Genomic DNA, 17,191 nt, shown 5'->3' on the forward strand with positions numbered 1-17,191 from the left:
CGCCCGCCTCCCTCCAGGCAACATCTCGCGGCACACTAGTGTGCCGCGGAACACCGGTTGGGAAACACTGCCCTAGGCCAACCCCAACCTCTCTCACCACCAAAGGAACACAAGTGAACAACACAAACAACGCTGACACCAAACTCTACACACATTAAACATAATAGAAACACCGCCACCCGACCCCACCCCCATCCATCTTCCCTCTCTCCACCCCCCTTTTCTTCCCTCTTTCTTTTTTCTTCTCCCCCTAATGCCTCAACAAATGAAATGGATTTGTAAAAATGTTACATGAAAGGAAAAAAAAGATACGAGGCACTACACTTCTGTAAAACAAGAAAATCCTTAATAAAATATTATTAAAAAAAAAAGCATGCATAAGAAAATATTACTCATTTATGATGAGAATAGGATTAATTTATTTTGAAATTTACTTGGTTCCTCCTTGGCAGCCAGTGCGATTGTTTCAGCAGGACTAGAACTCAGGACCCGCTGCCTTGAGGGACACCTAAGAGCAGTTGGGCAGGGGAAAGGTCTCCCTTGGGAGGTGGTGGACTCTCCTTCCTTGGAGGTTTCTCAGCAGAGATCGGACGGCCATCTGCCATGGATGCTTTAGCGGAGATTCCTGCATTGCTGGGGGTTGGACTAGATGACCCTGGGATCCCCTCCTATCTCTCCACCCCTGAATTCTAGGAGGAGCTTCCTTGCCTCCTGCAAAGCCCTTTTCCCTGCAAGCTTTTCCTCTGGTTTCCGGCCAAGGGAGGGAGATGCTCAGAGTCCAGCCAAGAGCCTCACCCCCAAAAGGATATCTGGGCATGGGCGTAGCCGGAGGGGCAGTTGTCCCCCTAAATCCTTAAAAAATAATAAGAATCTGAGGTTCTGCCAAGCGAGAAAGGGCTGAGCTGGAGGGACTCGGCATGGCAAGGGTTAAAGGGAAGTATGCTGCCTTCCTAGAGAGGACAGGAAGGGAAGTGAGCTGCCTTCCTAGAGAGGACAGGAAGCAAGGGGGGGCAGGTCCTCCAGAGCCAAGGCCCCTCCCTCCCCAGTCCTTTCCTGCTTCAGTGTCTCTCCTGCAAGGGCTGCCTCGCTGTCCCCTCCTGGGATCTGGTGAGTCTCCTCTCTCTCCCCCCAGAGGGTGCAGTGGGGAGACGGGGGGGGGGTCCCAGGGCTGCAGCAGGGGAGGGTGCCTGGGGGGTCTGATCAGGGAGGGGCCAGGTCCGCCATGCTCTCCTTCCTGGAGATCAGAGGATCCCAAACTCATCTGGCCCTCCGCCCCCCCCTTTCTGAAAAAATCTCCCTTCTTTAAACAAAGGAGTCCCTGGGACTTTAACTCTGTGTGACATCGCTCAGCCTCATTGCACAACAGAGGAAACATGTGCAAATGGTTTTGCAAAGCTGGACGAGGAGGTGGACTAGCCCCCCCCCCACCAAGAAAACCCCACGTGGAGGAAGGAAGGAAGGAAAGGTGAGAAAGAAAGGGCGGGAATAAAGAGAGGGATCCCAGCCCATAGTCTGGCTGCTGCATTGCGGACCAGTTTCCCAGTCATCTCCAAGGGCAGCTCCACATGGAGGCCACTGCAGCAATCCCCTCGCACCCAGAGCATGGCATCCCAGGACCACATCCTCTCTGTGCCAAAGGGATTGTTGCTGGCAATGCAGCCGGAAATGCTACTCACTGACCCTCCTGGGACCTTGGCATCAGTGGCTGTGTGTGTGTGTGAAGCTATCTAACAAAATAATAATAATAATAATAAATTACCCGCCTAAATGTCAATGGAGATGTTTTTGGCCCTGCCCACTTGGCCCTCAGGGGGTTGATCAGATACATACCTGGCCCTCAGAGCAAAGAAAAAGGGACCCCACCCCAGGAGTCTGTCTCGAGAGCGGCAGAGAGTCCAAGTGCAAGAAAACGAGACAGAAGCAGGGGAGTGGGGGTGGGGAGCAACTCCTGAGGACACCCAGGTGAGGACCCCACTAGAGCCAAGCATCCGTTTTTCACAAGATACAAATGACTCCCTTGTCAGTCGGTTCTGATTTCATGCATTGACTGGAAGGCAGCAGAAACCATGTTGATTAATCTGACAGAAATCCCTTCAGTTGCCTCCACATTTTGCATTGCTAGAAGGCTAGAGACTTAGTTCTTCTCCTCTTCCTGCTCTTTCTTTTCAAAAAGATAGCTCATGGTCTGGGATGCGGTGCAGTCCAGCCCTGGTTCCCAGCAAGACTCATCCGTGCTTCCTCAGGGAAACATTTCTTTTCCTGTCCTACAAATTTGTAACACAACAATGTATTTGCTTTGTAGGATTTGCTACAGCTTCTCATTTAGAAGGGCAGAACTTGGCAGAAGACCAAAGGGTTCCTTCCGATCTCTCAAAGGCTTCCTGACAGCACAAATGGATGAGCAAGATTCAGCTGGCCCTGAGGCAGGAAGAGGCCATGGCAGCCAAACTGGGAGCAGTGGGGGATTCTGGGAAAACCCAGTGCAGAAGATCCTGGGTGAGGAGGACACCCTCCGCTCAGAGGTGCAGAGTCAGCAGTTGAGGCAGTTCTGCTGCCAGGAGGCCAAAGGACCCCGAGAGGTTGGCAGCCGACTCTACAACTTTTGCCACCAGTGGCTGAAGCCAGAAAGGCACACGAAAGCTGAGATGCTGGACCTGGTGATCTTGGAGCAGTTCCTGGCTGTCCTTCCCCAGGAGATGGAGAGCTGGGTGAGGGACTGCGGAGCGGAGACCAGTTCCCAGGCGGTGGCCCTGGCCGAAGGTTTCCTCCTGAGTCAGGCAGAGGAGAGAAAGCAGGTGAGAGAGACTTCCCTCTGGATACTCCCAAGGGGCTCCAAACAGGACAGAGAACATCCCATAATGCTCTGCTGCTGGCCAATCCGTTTTCTGGGAATGCATCCATGGAATGAGATCTCACAGCCTTCAAGTCTTTGCCATTCTCTTTCTAATATTTCTCACCATTCTCTATTTTGAATCCTAATTTATTTTCAGGGAAAGGATCTCTTTGCAGAAATGGACCTGGATTCCTGTGAGGCAGAGAGGCCTCCGTTGGACACCAGAGAGAGGCCACTGGGTAAGGAGGAAGGTGGTTTTTCTCCATTTGGTCTCATTCTGTTTGTTTTCCAGCTCATCTGTGAGTTGTTTTCATCTTGTTTTGTGGGGAGACAGTTGGGAACAAGGGTCCAGAAGAGGGGAGATGTATTTCTGCACAACTAACATATGAAATGGGCACAAACGTCCAAATGTTCTCAGCAGGTAAAGCTTTCTCAAAGGCCCATCTGTAGTAAGAGATGCCCTGTTTCACCTGTGAGAGAAGCAGGCACTCCTGGCGTCCTGTTTACCTTTTATCTTTTGCAGGTGACAGAAGGATGCCAGCAAGACTTCCTGATCCGTCTTTTCATGGGGACAGAAGAGAAGCAGTGGCTGTGAAACCAGATCAGGTCAGGGGAAGCTGCCTTGTGGCGACAGATGCTGAGGAATGGAGCAATGTCATGGACTGGTTGGGCACAGAGGAATGGTGGGAGGAAGCAGCCGGGGAACCAGGAAGGGAAGACTGCTCAGAGCCGAAGGAGTGGAGGTAGAAGAAGGATGGGTAGTCAGAGGGGGAAGAGGGAGAAGCCTGGGAAGAGGAGGTGTCAGAAGATGAAGGTGTTACAGGGCTTAGTGAGCTGGGAGACTCTGTGGCAGAATGCAGTGCAGAATCAGAGGCAGAAGAGGAAGGAAGCGAGTGGGAGGAGGGAGGTCGAGAGGCAGTGGTGAGTCAGGAGAAGGAGGAGCCACAGGTGGCTCCCTCTCCTTTTGCCAGAAGCCACCCTCCCTGCTTGTCTCTCAGAGCCAGGAGACCCCCTGCAATGGAGGAATCTCTGCTAGATCACTCAAGACAGATGGCCATCCAAACTAGGCTTATTTTGTTTCTAGATTGATCACTGAATGCTCAGATTGGTTTCTAAGCAGTGGACAAATGAGAACAAATAGTGGCCTGGATTTACCTAACCAGCCCCATTGGCTGCAAAAAGGGGCCTGCCCCCCCCATTCCTCCCGCTCTCCATGCCCCCATGAACCCCTGGAATTTGGCTCTAGGGCATTGGGAGGGAACTCCCCAGAACAGCTCAGAAGGAGAGGAGAAAGTGGACCCTTCCATCGGGGAAACTGGAATTCTAGGCAGAATGACTTGGAAAACACAAGGTGGAGTGCCACCTATATGCACAAAGACGAATACCCATAATTAAAACTTAGAATAAAATAAGCATCCAGAATTAAAATGTGCAGCAAAGCAATCCTATTGAAACAACTCCCCTGCGTGAGTGCCTGAGGGCCCTGCTCCTGCCACTCACCACCTGGCCCAGGGCGGGGCCTAACAGGCCTCACAAGGATGGTTGCTGCTGCTGCTGCTGCTGCTGCTGCTGGCCAGGAGGACTCGGAGCAATGTTCTTTTTAAAGTGTTTTAAAAATTTCCTTTTTTCCCTTTTGATTACTTTTTTGTGTGGAGGGTGGCATGGATGTTTTTTTTTTTTTTGGGTTCGGGAATTAGATTTTTTTTTATAAGGGTTTTATTTTGTTCTTAAGGGGAGGGGTCAGGGCTGCCAGGGAGTGGGTCCCAGCCCACAAAATATCTGGGGCATGTTCCAAGGGGGGGATGCACTGGGACAACCGATCTCAGTGATCCCGGGTAGGAGGAGGAGGTAAGCTAAGACCAGACCATGTCATTACAGAGGAAGCAGGTTTAGTCGTTGTTTGAGGACTATCCCTGCCTCCAGGTCTGGTCCTGACTGGACGGATACTAGAATCAGCAAGGGATACATGACCTGAAGGTGCTGCTGTTCAATGCCAGGTCAATGATTCATAAAACCACTGCCATCCATGACTTGATCATGGATGGAGGACTTGACCTGGCATGTGTAACCGAGACTTGGTTGGATGAAGCAGATGGGCCCTCTTCGATTGCATGGAGCCTGGACAGCCCCATGGTTTTCCATGGATCTGAGGGCAATGAAACAATCGCTGAGATGGCTAGAGCGCCGGTGGCAGATAACTCATTCTGAAGCTGACCGGACATGGGTTAGAGCTCAATGTCGAGCCTACTAAGTGGCGGTAGTGACGGCGAAGAAGACTTTCTGCATCTGCAGAAAACAGCAGCAGGAGGCTTTTTCAGGTGGTTTGCAATTTAGCGGAACCACCTGCTACAACGGGGCCCAGTATGGGCCACATGATCTCCTGCAATGATTTTGCAAAGTTTTTTGCAGATAAAGTCGCTCAGATTCAGGAAGAGGTAGACTCCACCGTGGAGCAGGGCCGGGGCGGGAGAGTGCTAGTGTCCTGTCTAGTCAAGTTGCGTGGGATCAATTCCAATCTGTTACCTCCGAGGATGTGGACAGGCTGCTTGGACGAGTGAGACCAACCACCTGTCTCCTTGATCCTTGCCCATCCTGGCTTATAAAAGCTAGCCGGGAAGGGCTGGGTGATGGGCTTTGCGAGGTGGTGAATGCTTCTCTCTGTGAAGGAGCCTTCCCAGACCCTCTGAAAGAAGCGGTTATCAAACCGCTTATTAAAAAAACATCTTTAGATGCTGCCAATATGGCTAACTATTGCCCAGTCTCAAATCTTCCATTCTTGGGCAAGGTGATTGAGCGAGTGGTTTCTGAACAACCATAACATCCTTCTGGACCGTCTTGAGGGGCTGGGAGCTGGGGGCACTGTCATACAGTGGTTCCGCTCCTTCCTCCTGGGCCGTGTTCAAAAAGTGGTGGTGGGGGATGAGTGTTCAGACCCCTGGGCTCTCACTTGTGGGGTGCCTCAGGGTTCTGTCTTCTCCCCCATGCTTTTCAACATCTACATGCAGCCGCTGGGAGAGATCATCAGGGGGTTTGGGCTGGGTGCTCATCAGTATGTGGATGACACCCAACTCTACCTCTCTTTCAAATCGGAACCAGTGAAGGCAGTGAAGGTCCTCTGTGCGTGACTGGAGGCAGTTGGAGGATGGATGGCGGCTAACAGATTGAGATTGAATCCTGACAAGAGATAAGTACTGTTTTTGGGGGACAGGAGGCGGGCAAGTGTGGGGGACTCCCTGGTCCTGAATGGGGTAACTGTGTCCCTGAAGGACGAGGTGCGCAGCCTGGGAGTCATTTTGGACTCACAGCTGTCCATGGAGGCACAGGTTAATTCTGTGTCCAGGGCACCTGTCTACCATCTCCACCTGGTACGCAGGCTAAGACCCTACCTGCCCGCGGACTGTCTCGCCAGAGTGGTGCATGCTCTAGTTATCTCCCGCTTGGACTACTGCAACGCGCTCTACGTGGGGCTATCTTTGAAGGTGACCCGGAAACTGCAATTAATCCAGAATGCGGCAGCTAGACTGGTGACTGGGAGTGGCCGCCGGGACCACATAACACCGGTTCTGAGAGATCTGCATTGGCTCCCAGTACGTTTCCGAGCACAATTCAAAGTGTTGGTGCTGACCTTTAAAGCCCTAAACAGCCTCGGTCCAGTATACGTGAAGGAGCGTCATCACCTCCATCGTTCTGCCCAGACACTGAGGTCCAGCGCCGAGGGCCTTCTGGCGGTTCCCTCATTGCGAGAAGCCAAGTTACAAGGAACCAGGCAGAGGGCCTTATCGGTAGGGGCACCCGCCCTGTGGAACGACCTCCCACCAGATGTCAAAGAGAAAAATAACTACCAAACTTTTAGAAGACATCCAAAGGCAGCCCTGTTTAGGGGAGCTTTTAATGTTTAATAGATTATTGTATTTTAGTGTTTTGTTGGAAGCCGCCCACAAAGACAAATACCCATAATTAAAACGCAGAATAAAATAAGCACCCATAATTAAAATGTGCAGCAAAGCAATCCTATTGAAACAAAACCGCAATTAACAGGAAGGAAACAACAGAGCATTGTGTAGCAGATCATATTTCTGCTGTCTCAGAGGAGGACATTTCCCTTTTTCTTTTAGGGTCCAGTGTGCTTTGAAGATGTCGCTGTTCGTTTCACGGACGAGGAGTGGGCGTTGCTGGATCCTTACCAGAGAGCTCTGCATAAGGACGTCATGGAGGAGAATCGTGGGATCGTGGCCTCTCTTGGTAAGGCTCCCTGTGGGATCGTCATATGTGCCTGGAAATTCCAAAAATACCTCTATGGGACCAACCTCATCTATTTTCACAGAGCTCAACAGCGCCCCCTACAGCACCTGGGAACCTAACACCCCCACAATAAAGAGTAAATTACAGTTTTTTCTTTGAACAGTCTTCCTCAAATTATTCCTTTTTCTACCAGGATTGGGCTGGTCTGAACTTCTGAGGCCATCTTAAATGTCAGCTTCAAAATAGTTAGGAAAGCTAAGTAGCTTAAGGTTTTTGTTTTTGCTCCTGTCATTCTTGGGTTGACCAAAGAGATGACTAACATTGGAGATGGAGGGGATGCCATGACTGGGCCAAACAAAATTCATCCCAGAGAAACACTGGGCTTATGGAATCTCAGGTAGTAGTAGCAGTGATGAGGATGATGATGATGATAGTAATAGTAATACAGTGGTACCTCGGTTTACAAACTTAATCTTTTCCGGAACAGGACAGTTCTTAAATCGAGGTACCACTGTAGTAATAATAATAATAATAATTTTTATTTCTCCCTCCCATCTGGCTGGGTTGCCCCAGCCACTCTGGGCGGCTTCCAACACATATATCATCATGAAACATAAATAATAATAATAATCTGATGCCATATAAAAAGAACATTAATTTTAAAATGAACAACTTCTCCTAGTGGCTGAAATTGTGGAAACCTTTTGTGAAAAGTGTATTTCTGAGGTTTGATGGCTCCTAACACCACTTTTGTGTGGAGTAATACCATAAAATTATATAGCAATGGAAAGATAATTTAATGAAGAATGTAATGCAATGACTTTTATGAAGGAGTATTTATTAGAACAGCAGTCATAAAGAAAAAACGTGAAACCTTTGGTAACCATTGGTAACCTTTAGCTTTCATTACGGCCTTACAATTCCTTCCCATGAAGTGAACCAAGTTTTTAGTTCTTCGTGATCCCAGGGACCAGAGCACGCCAGGCACTTCTGTCTTCCACTGTCTCCCGCAGTTTGCTCAAACTCATGCTCGTAGCTTCGAGAACACTGTCCAACCATCTCGTCCTCTGTCATCCCCTTCTCCTTGTGCCCTCCATCTTTCCCAGTATCAGTGTCTTCTCCAGGGAGTCTTCTCTTCTCGTGAGGTGGCCAAAGTATTGGAGCCTCAGCTTCAGGGTCTGTCCTTCCAGTGAGCACTCAGGGATGATTTCCTTCAGAATGGATAGGTTTGATCTTCTTGCAGTCCATGGGACTCTCAAGAGTCTCCTCCAGCACCAGAATTCAAAAGCATCCTTCGGCGATCAGCCTTCTTTATGGTCCAGCTCTCATTTCCGTACATCACTACTGGGAAAACCAGAGCTTTAACTATATGGACCTTTGTTGGCAAGGTAATGTCTCTGCTTTTAAAGATACTATCTAAGTTGGTCATTGCTTTTCTCTCAAGAAGAGAAGAAGAAGAGTTTGGATTTGATATCCCGCCTTTCACTCCCTTTAAGGAGTCTCAAAGCGGCTAACATTCTCCTTTCCCTTCCTCCCCCACAACAAACACACTGTGAGGTGAGTGGGGCTGAGAGACTTCAAAGAAGTGTGACTGGCCCAAGGTCACCCAGCAGCTGCATGTGGAGGAGTGGAGACTCGAATCCCGTTCCCCAGATTACAAGACTACCGCTCTTAACCACTTCACCACACTGGCTCAAAAAGCAGGCGTCTTTAAATTTCGTGACTGCTGTCACCATCTGCAGTGATCATGAAGCCCAAGGAAATAAAATCTCTCACTGCCTCCATTTCTTCCCCTTCTATTTGCCAGGAGGTGATGGGTCCAGTGGCCATGATCTTCCTTTTTTTGATGTTGAGCTTCAGACCATATTTTGCGCTCTCCTCTTTCACCCTCATTAAAAGGTTCTTTAATTCCTCCTCACTTTCTGCCCTCAAGGTTGTGTCATCTACATATCTGATATTTCTTCCGGCAATCTTAATTTTGGCTTGGGATTCATCCAGCCCAGCCTTTCGCATAATGAATTCTGCATATAAGTTAAATAAGCAGGGAGACAGTATACAGCCTTGTCGTACTCCTTTCCCAATTTTCAACCAATCAGTTGTTCCATATCCAGTTCTAACTGTAGCTTCTTGTCCGACATAGAGATTTCTCAGGAGACAGATGAGATGATCAGGCACTCCCATTTTTTTAAGAACTTGCCATAGTTTGCTGTGGTCGACACAGTCAAAGGCTTTTGCATAGTCAATGAAGCAGAAGTAGATGTCTTTCTAGAACTCTCTAGCTTTCTCTATAATCCAGCACATGTTTGCAATCTGTTCTCTGGTTCCTCTGCCTCTTCTAAATCCAGCTTGCACTTCTGGGAGTTCTCAGTCCACATACTGCTTAAGCCTGCCTTGTAGAATTTTAAGCATAACCTTGCTTATGTGATTTGAGTGCAATTGTGCGGTAGTTGGAGCATTCTTTGGCACTGCCCTTCTTTGGGATTGGGATGTAGACTGATCTGCTCCAATCTTCTGGCCACTGCTGAGTTTTCCAAATCTTGCTGGCATATTGAGTGTAGCACCTTAACAGCATCATCTTTTAAAATTTTAAATAGTTCAGCTGGAATATCATCACTTCCGCTGGCCTTGTTATTAGCAATGCTTTCTAAGGCCCATTTGACTTCACTCTCCAGGATGTCTGGCTCAAGGTCAGCAACCACACTACCTGGGGTGTATGAGACATCCATATCTTTCTGGTATAATTCCTCTGTGTATTCTTGCCACCTCTTCTTGATGTCTTCTACGTCTGTTAGGTACTTACCACTTTTGTCCTTTATTATGGTAATCTGTGTACAAAGTGTTCCTTTCATATCTCCAATTTTCTTGAACAGATCTCTGCTTTTCCCCAGTCTATTGTTTTCCTCTATTTCTTTGCATAGCTTCTCTGAGTTATTCAAGTCCCTTCGCCACGGCAAGGCAGTGATCCATGAAGGGGATTTTGATCACTACTGTGTATCAAAGAAAGCAACATTCAACAATTCATCAGAATCCAATAATAAATTTGTTGGTTAATGACAAACAACACAGGTAATGAACACATACCCAATTTGACGCGCAGTGTAAATTAATAATGCTGAGTTTCTAAGTGAAAGAATAAGCTTTACTGAGTTAAAATAAACTTCTTCATAAAAACATGGTTCCAAACAGTTTGACTGAGATTACATACGGACTCTGCTCACAACTGAGGCGGACTGACTCTGACTGAAATCTTACAGAGAACACAGAGAGAAAATGGCTGCTAAGTCACATGTCAGTTTGACTCAACAGTTAGCAGTTAGACCTGAATGACTTTAGTAGACCCAAATTATTGTGCAGCCCTAGCACCTCCCAGCCTGTTTCCTGCTTCTGCTCTCATGTGTCTTTGTCATATGACACAACTCCCTTCAGTTCTTCTCCATTTATTCCGGAGGCTCTAATCCATTTTTGTCTCCATTGCAGATTCTGATGAATCGGAAATCGAGAACAAAGGTGACCGTGAAAAAATCCCCAGAGAGGAGAAGCCACGTAAAAATTTGGAGTGTGGAGAAAACTGCAGTGAGAGCTCCCATTACACTTACCATCAACAAAATCTTATTGGAAATAAACTCTATCAGTGCATGGAATGTGGAAAAAGCTTCAGTCACAGCCAGAATCTTGCTTCCCATCAAAGAATTCATACAGGGGAGAAACCCTATCAGTGCGTGGAATGTGGAAAGAGCTTCACTGATAGCTCCTCTCCAACTTATCAACAAAGGATTCATACAGGGGAGAAACCTTATCAGTGTGTGGAATGTGGAAAGAGCTTCTGTCACAGCCACAGTCTCACTTCCCATCAAAGAATTCATACAAGGGAGAAACCTTATCAGTGTGTGGAATGTGGAAAGAGCTTCACTGATAGCTCCTCTCTCACCTCCCATCAAAGGATTCATACAGGGGAGAAACCTTATCAGTGTGTGGAATGTGGAAAGAGCTTCACTGATAGCTCCTCCCTCACCTCCCATCAAAGGATTCATACAGGGGAGAAACCCTATCAGTGTGTGGTATGTGGAAAGAGCTTCAGTCAGAGCTCCCATCTCACTTCCCATCAAAGAATTCATACAGGGGAGAAACCCTATCAGTGTGCGGAATGTGGAAAGAGCTTCACTGATAGCTCCTCTCTCACCTCCCATCAAAGGATTCATACAGGGGAGAAACCTTATCAGTGCATGAAATGTGGAAAGAGCTTCAGTCACAGCCACAATCTCACTTCCCATCAAAGAATTCATACAGGAGAGAAACCCTATCACTGTGTGGAATGTGGAAAGAGCTTCAATCAGAGCTCCGCTCTCACTTCCCATAAAAGAATTCATACAGGGGAGAAACCTTATCAGTGTGTGGAATGTGGAAAGAGCTTCAGTCACAGCCACCATCTCACTTCCCATCAAAGAATTCATACAGTGGCCAAACCCTATCAGTGTGTGGAATGTGGAAAGAGCTTCAATCAGAGCTCCCATTTCAGTTCCCATCAAAGACTTCATACAGTGGGAAAACCCTATCAGTGTGTGGAATGTGGAAAGAGCTTCACTGATAGCTCCTTTCTCACTTCCCATCAAAGAATTCATATAGGGGCAAAACCCTATCTGTGTGTGGAATGTGGAAAGAGCTTCAGAAACAGCCGCAGTCTCACTTCCCATCAAAGAATTCATACAGGGGAGAAACCCTATCAGTGTGTCGAATGTGGAAAGACCTTCATTCAGAGCTCCTCTCTCACTTCCCATCAAAGAATTCATACAGGGGAGAAACCCTATCAGTGTGAGGAATGTGGAAAGAGCTTCACTGATAGCTCCTCTCTCACTTCCCATCAAAGAATTCATACAGGGGCAAAACCCTATCAGTGTGTGGAATGTGGAAAGAGCTTCCGTCAGAGCTCCCATCTAACTTCCCATCAAAGAATTCATACAGGGGAGAAACCCTATCAGTGTGTGGAATGTGGAAAGAGCTTCAGTCAGACCTTCTCTCTCACTTCCCATCAAAAAATTCATAAAGGGTTGAAACCCTATCAGTGTGTGGAATGTGGAAAGAGCTTCACTCATACCTCCTCTCTCACTACCCATCAAAGGATTCATACAGGGGAGAAACCTTATAAGTGCGTAGAATGTGGAAAGAGCTTCAGTCAGAGCTCCCATCTCACTACCCATCAAAGAATTCACATAGGGGAGAAACCTTATCAGTGTTTGGAATGTTGAAAGAGCTTCAGTAACAGCCGGAATCTCACTTCCCATCAAAGAATCCATACAAAGGTGGGAAAAACCATTATACAGCTTTAGAATCCAAGCTTTGGCTAATTGACGTGTATGAAGATCAAAGTATTATGGGCCTTAATTTATGATGAGTTAAAAAAAGTGTTTGGAATAACCTTTCTAAAAAGACCAGAGGGATTTCTGTTAAGTATTGTTGGCAGGGACATCCCGAATGCCTTTAGAGAGGTATTTTTATATGCAACGGCCACAGCTTGGACTTAGGTGGGAAAGGGGTGGAAGGAAGAAGAAGTCTCGACAATAACTGACTGGCATAACAAGCTACAAGAATTTGCTGAAATGGTGCAGTTGACAAATAGCCTGAGAGGCACTTCAAAACAAAAAAAAATTGGGATATATATATATGTTCAAAAATACAGTAAAGTTTCGCTATCTATGCTAGTATTCAATTGACGTTGGAAAGAGACTGAGTTGAGAAATAAGACCAAGGGTACATATTGATATAGGAATGTATTAGAAAAAAATGTAAAGAAATATACAATAATAAGAATACATTCATTTGTGAAAAAGGAATATACAACGGGATAGACAGGAAGTCCAAAGTGTTGGTACATATATGATTTTGGAATAATTTTTTGTCCTTGTTTTTTTTCTCTTTTAGCATGTAAACTTTGTATACATGTTGAAAATTATAGTAAAATAAGCCTTGTGATGTAACATGATCATGTTTACCAATGTAACATAAGAACATTAATAAATAATTTTTAAAAAGACATCTAATGCCCTTTTAACATGTGATGTTTTGTGTTTTTATGTTGTGTTTTTTTGTTGTAACCATCCTGAGGCCTTTGGGTATAGGGAATAGGCGCCAACTCTTAAAGGCCTAGGGGTCTTTGACCCATCCCCCAATAAAATATTTGAGGATGCCACCCCCCCCCCCCCCAGTTTTTGGTGTTGTTTTTTTCCGCAAAACAACCTTTTATCCTTCTCTTAAAAAATAAAAAAATAAACTCACAAAGGTCATGAGGAAAACAAAATACAAGAAAATAAAAACGTGGACAGGTCCCATCTTTGTGGGCAAAATGGAAAAGTTGTTTTGAAGGAGGCTTTCCCAAACTTGGGACCCCAGCAGCTCCTGGACTACAGTTCCCATCGTCTCTCCCCATTGGTTCTGCTAGCGAGGGATGATGGGAGTTGCAGTCCAAAACCAGCTGGAGACCCAAGTTTGCTTTAAAGGGAAAGTAGGCTGGCCCTGTGACACCCTCTGCTGGCCAAAAGCACTGCCCCAGAATCTCAACCAGCCCCAGTACTGCTAATTGGAATTTATAGAGCACAAAACTGAAGTTTGATCGGCACGTCAACCTCTTGGGAGCTTCTAGGCGCTTTCTGCGCCACCTAGAGTACGCACAGAATTGTGGCTTCTACTGGCAACACACATAGGAGAACAAATGAAAGACAAACACAAGGGGCAGGAAAAAACCTGGAAAGGGCCATACCAAATGGACATCCGGTGTGAAGAGGTCACTTTCCCCACTGCTGAACAATGCCACAGGTAGAGGAGATGGCATGCTAGAAGTGTCTCCGGGGCAAGGGGAGCTGCTGGGAAACTGAACTACGGGCTCAAAATATTACTTTTTTTAAAAAAATCGCTGCCATTATAGGCATTGCCATTCTAATGGTGTGCATGCATCATGTGATTGATTGTGCAAGGCATGCCTTACTTGCCCCCCCCCCCCAATATTTTATTCAAATCGGCACCACTGGGTCGGGTGGTTTCCAAATTAAATAAATACATAAATCTCCTTCTTTTGCACATGTTCCAGCTTGTCAATATCCTCATTTATTCTTTTTAAAATTTATTTGTGTTCATCTGAAGGTTTTACAATATAAATATACAGGATGAAAGCATTGCTTTCTCAAAAACAAGTCAAGCCAGAGAAACCTCTTTTCTTTTTTTGGATGGAGTTACAAAGTTTGTTGATCAGGGGACTGCTGTGGAAATTGTGCATCTCGATTTCAGTAAGGCTTTTGACAGAGTCCTCTGTGAGATTTATGTGAGGAAGCTGGTAAAATGTGGGCTGAATGAGATTTATGTCTTAGGACATCAAACTGGGAAAGTGTATTTTTTTTAAAAAAAATAATATTTATTAGTTTTCCAACAAATTGAACACAACACTACAAAAAACCAAAAAAGAAAAAACATACAATAATACAATACAATACAAAAACAAACCACTGCAAAACACTAACATACAACTAACAAAACAAAACAAAAACCATTTAAAACACAGTCCAATTTCAATATTTTATCCTTCTTTCACTAATTTCCACGACCTCCTCACACCTCCCTTTTTGTATTCCACTTCTATTAATTGTTTCAGCAATTCCTTTCCATCTTCCTCTATTTTCTATCCTATAATTGTTTTAACACATTCTAACCTTATTTTTCCCTTTAATGCTCTAATAATCTATTTATACTTAATTCCTTATAACATTTCTACTAAAGCCATATAACTTCATTCCAACATTTTTCTAACATTCATTAATTTTACAGTATTTCTGTAAATAGTCTTTAAACTTTTTCCAGTCTTCTTCCACCGACTCTTCTCCCTGGTCTCGGATTCTGCCAGTCATTTCCGCCAATTCCATGTAGTCCATCAACTTCATCTGCCATTCTTCCCTGGTGGGTAAATCTTGTGTCTTCCAATATTTCACAATGAGTATTCTTGTTGCTGTTGTAGCGTACATAAAAAAAGTTCTATCCTTCTTTAACACCAGTTGGCCGACCATGCCCAGGAGAAAGGCCTCTGGTTTCTTCAGGAAGGTATATTTAAATACCTTCTTCATTTCATTATAAATCATCTCCCAGAATGTCTTAATCCTTGGGCATGTCCACCAAAGGTGAAAGAATGTACCTTCAGTCTCATTGCATTTCCAACATTTATTATCAGGCAAATGGTAGATTTTTTGAAGCTTAACTGGTGTCATGTACCACCTATACATCATTTTCATTAAATTTTCTCTTAAGGCATTACATGCTGTAAATTTCATACCTGTGGTCCATAACCGTTCCCAGTCAGCCATCATTATGTTATGTCCAACATCTTGTGCCCATTTAATCATAGCTGATTTCACCGTTTCATCCTGAGTGTTCCATTTCAACAGCAAGTTATACATTCTTGACAAATTCTTAGTTTTTGGATCTAACAATTCTGTTTCCAATTTTGATTTTTCTACCTGGAAACCAACTTTTTTGTCCAATTTGTATGCCTCTATTATTTGATAGTAATGGAGCCAATCTCGCACTTTGTTTTTCAGTTTTTCAAAGCTCTGCAATTTTATTCTCTCTCCATCTTGTTCCAGAATTTCCCAATATTTCGGCCATTTGGCCTCCATATTGAGTTTTTTCTGTGCCTTCGCTTCCATTGGTGACAACCATCTTGGGTTTTTCCCCCTAACAAATCCTTATATCTTATCCAAACATTAATGCTTTTCTAACAATATGATTTTTAAATGCTTTATGTGCTTTTACCTTATCATCCCACAAATATGCATGCCATCCGAATACATTGTTAAAACCTTCTAAATCCAACACTTCAGTATTTTCAAGAAGCAGCCATTCTCTCAGCCAACAAAAAGCAGCTGATTCATAATAAAGTTTAAGGTCTGGCAGGGCAAATCCACCTCTTTCTTTAGCATCCGTTAATATCTTAAATTTTATTCGAGGCTTCTTGCCCTGCCAAACAAATCTAGAAATATCCTTCTGCCACTTCTTGAAACAATCCATCTTATCCAAAATTTGCGATGTTTGGAACAAAAATAACATCCTTGGCAGCACATTCATTTTTATCACAGTAATTCGGCCTAACAATGATAACTTCAAATTTGTCCATACTTCTTTTTCACTCCAGTCCAACATTTTTCATAATTATCCTTGAATAAGTTCACATTTTTAGCAGTCATGTTAACCCCTAAGTATTTCACTTTTTTGACCAATGTTAGTCCTGTCTCCTCCTGAAACTTCTCTCTCTCGTTCATAGTTAAGTTTTTCTCTAGAACCTTGGTTTTCATCTTATTCAACTTTTAATCCAAAAGTTTAATCAACCTGTCCAAATTCTTGAATCAGTTCCAATACCCTTTTAGTACTAGGTTCTGGCTCCTGTAAGGTCAATACTAAATCATCAGCAAATGCTTTCAATTTATACTGTTTAGCTCCCACCTGTATACCTTTAACCTCTTGGTCCTTTCTAATCATATTTAGCAAAACCTCTAGGACCGATATAAAAAGCAATGGAGAAATTGGGCAACCTTGTCGTGTCCCTTTTTCAATCTTAAACTCTTCTGTCATCACATTATTCACAATTAATTTTACCTTTTGTTCTGAATAAATTGCACCTATACCATTTTCAAAACCTTGTCCTACCCCCATCCCCTATAAATTCTTCTTCATAAAACTCTAAGAAATATTGTCAAAGGCTTTCTCTGCATCCACGAATATCAAGACTGCTTTAGTATTGATATTCACTTGTAGTTTTTCTAGGATATTAACTATATTCCTCGTATTGTCAGACAGATGTCTGCCTGGGAGAAAGCCCACTTGGTCTGTATGAATTTCTTCTGCTAACACCTTTTTTAGAAAGCACTGCAAATAACAAGGCCAGTGGAAGTGATGGTATTCCAGCTGAACTATTTAAAATTTTAAAAGATGATGCTGTTAAGGTGCTATACTCAATATGCCAGCAAATTTGGAAAACTCAGCAGTGGCCAGAAGATTGGAGAAGATCAGTCTACATCCCAGTCCCAAAGAAGGGTAGTGCCAAAGAATGCTCCAACTACCGCACGATGTTAGGATATTTCCGTT

General features: G+C 44.8%; 1 protein-coding gene across 2 annotated transcripts in view; it reads left to right on the forward strand.

Moving 5' to 3' along the window:
* The first annotated feature begins 1,279 nt into the window (after positions 1–1,279).
* LOC144327638 (uncharacterized) overlaps positions 1,280–17,191 on the forward strand; it is a 138,179-nt gene continuing 122,267 nt past the window's right edge. Inside the window, exons 1-6 of one of the 2 annotated variants that reach the window (XM_077928045.1) lie at positions 1,280–1,465; positions 2,303–2,795; positions 2,991–3,072; positions 3,357–3,439; positions 6,949–7,075; positions 10,553–12,729. In XM_077928045.1, the coding sequence (XP_077784171.1) occupies positions 1,374–1,465; positions 2,303–2,795; positions 2,991–3,072; positions 3,357–3,439; positions 6,949–7,075; positions 10,553–12,318 (2,643 nt within the window). In that variant the 5' untranslated portion in view covers positions 1,280–1,373 and the 3' untranslated portion in view covers positions 12,319–12,729. Of the gene's footprint in view, positions 1,466–2,302; positions 2,796–2,990; positions 3,073–3,356; positions 3,440–6,948; positions 7,076–10,552; positions 12,730–17,191 lie in introns of those variants that run through there. The other variant, XM_077928046.1, reaches the window with a different exon arrangement.

This window comes from Podarcis muralis, chromosome 4, assembly GCF_964188315.1.
Source record: "Podarcis muralis chromosome 4, rPodMur119.hap1.1, whole genome shotgun sequence".
NCBI classification, from domain to species: Eukaryota; Metazoa; Chordata; class Lepidosauria; order Squamata; family Lacertidae; genus Podarcis; species Podarcis muralis.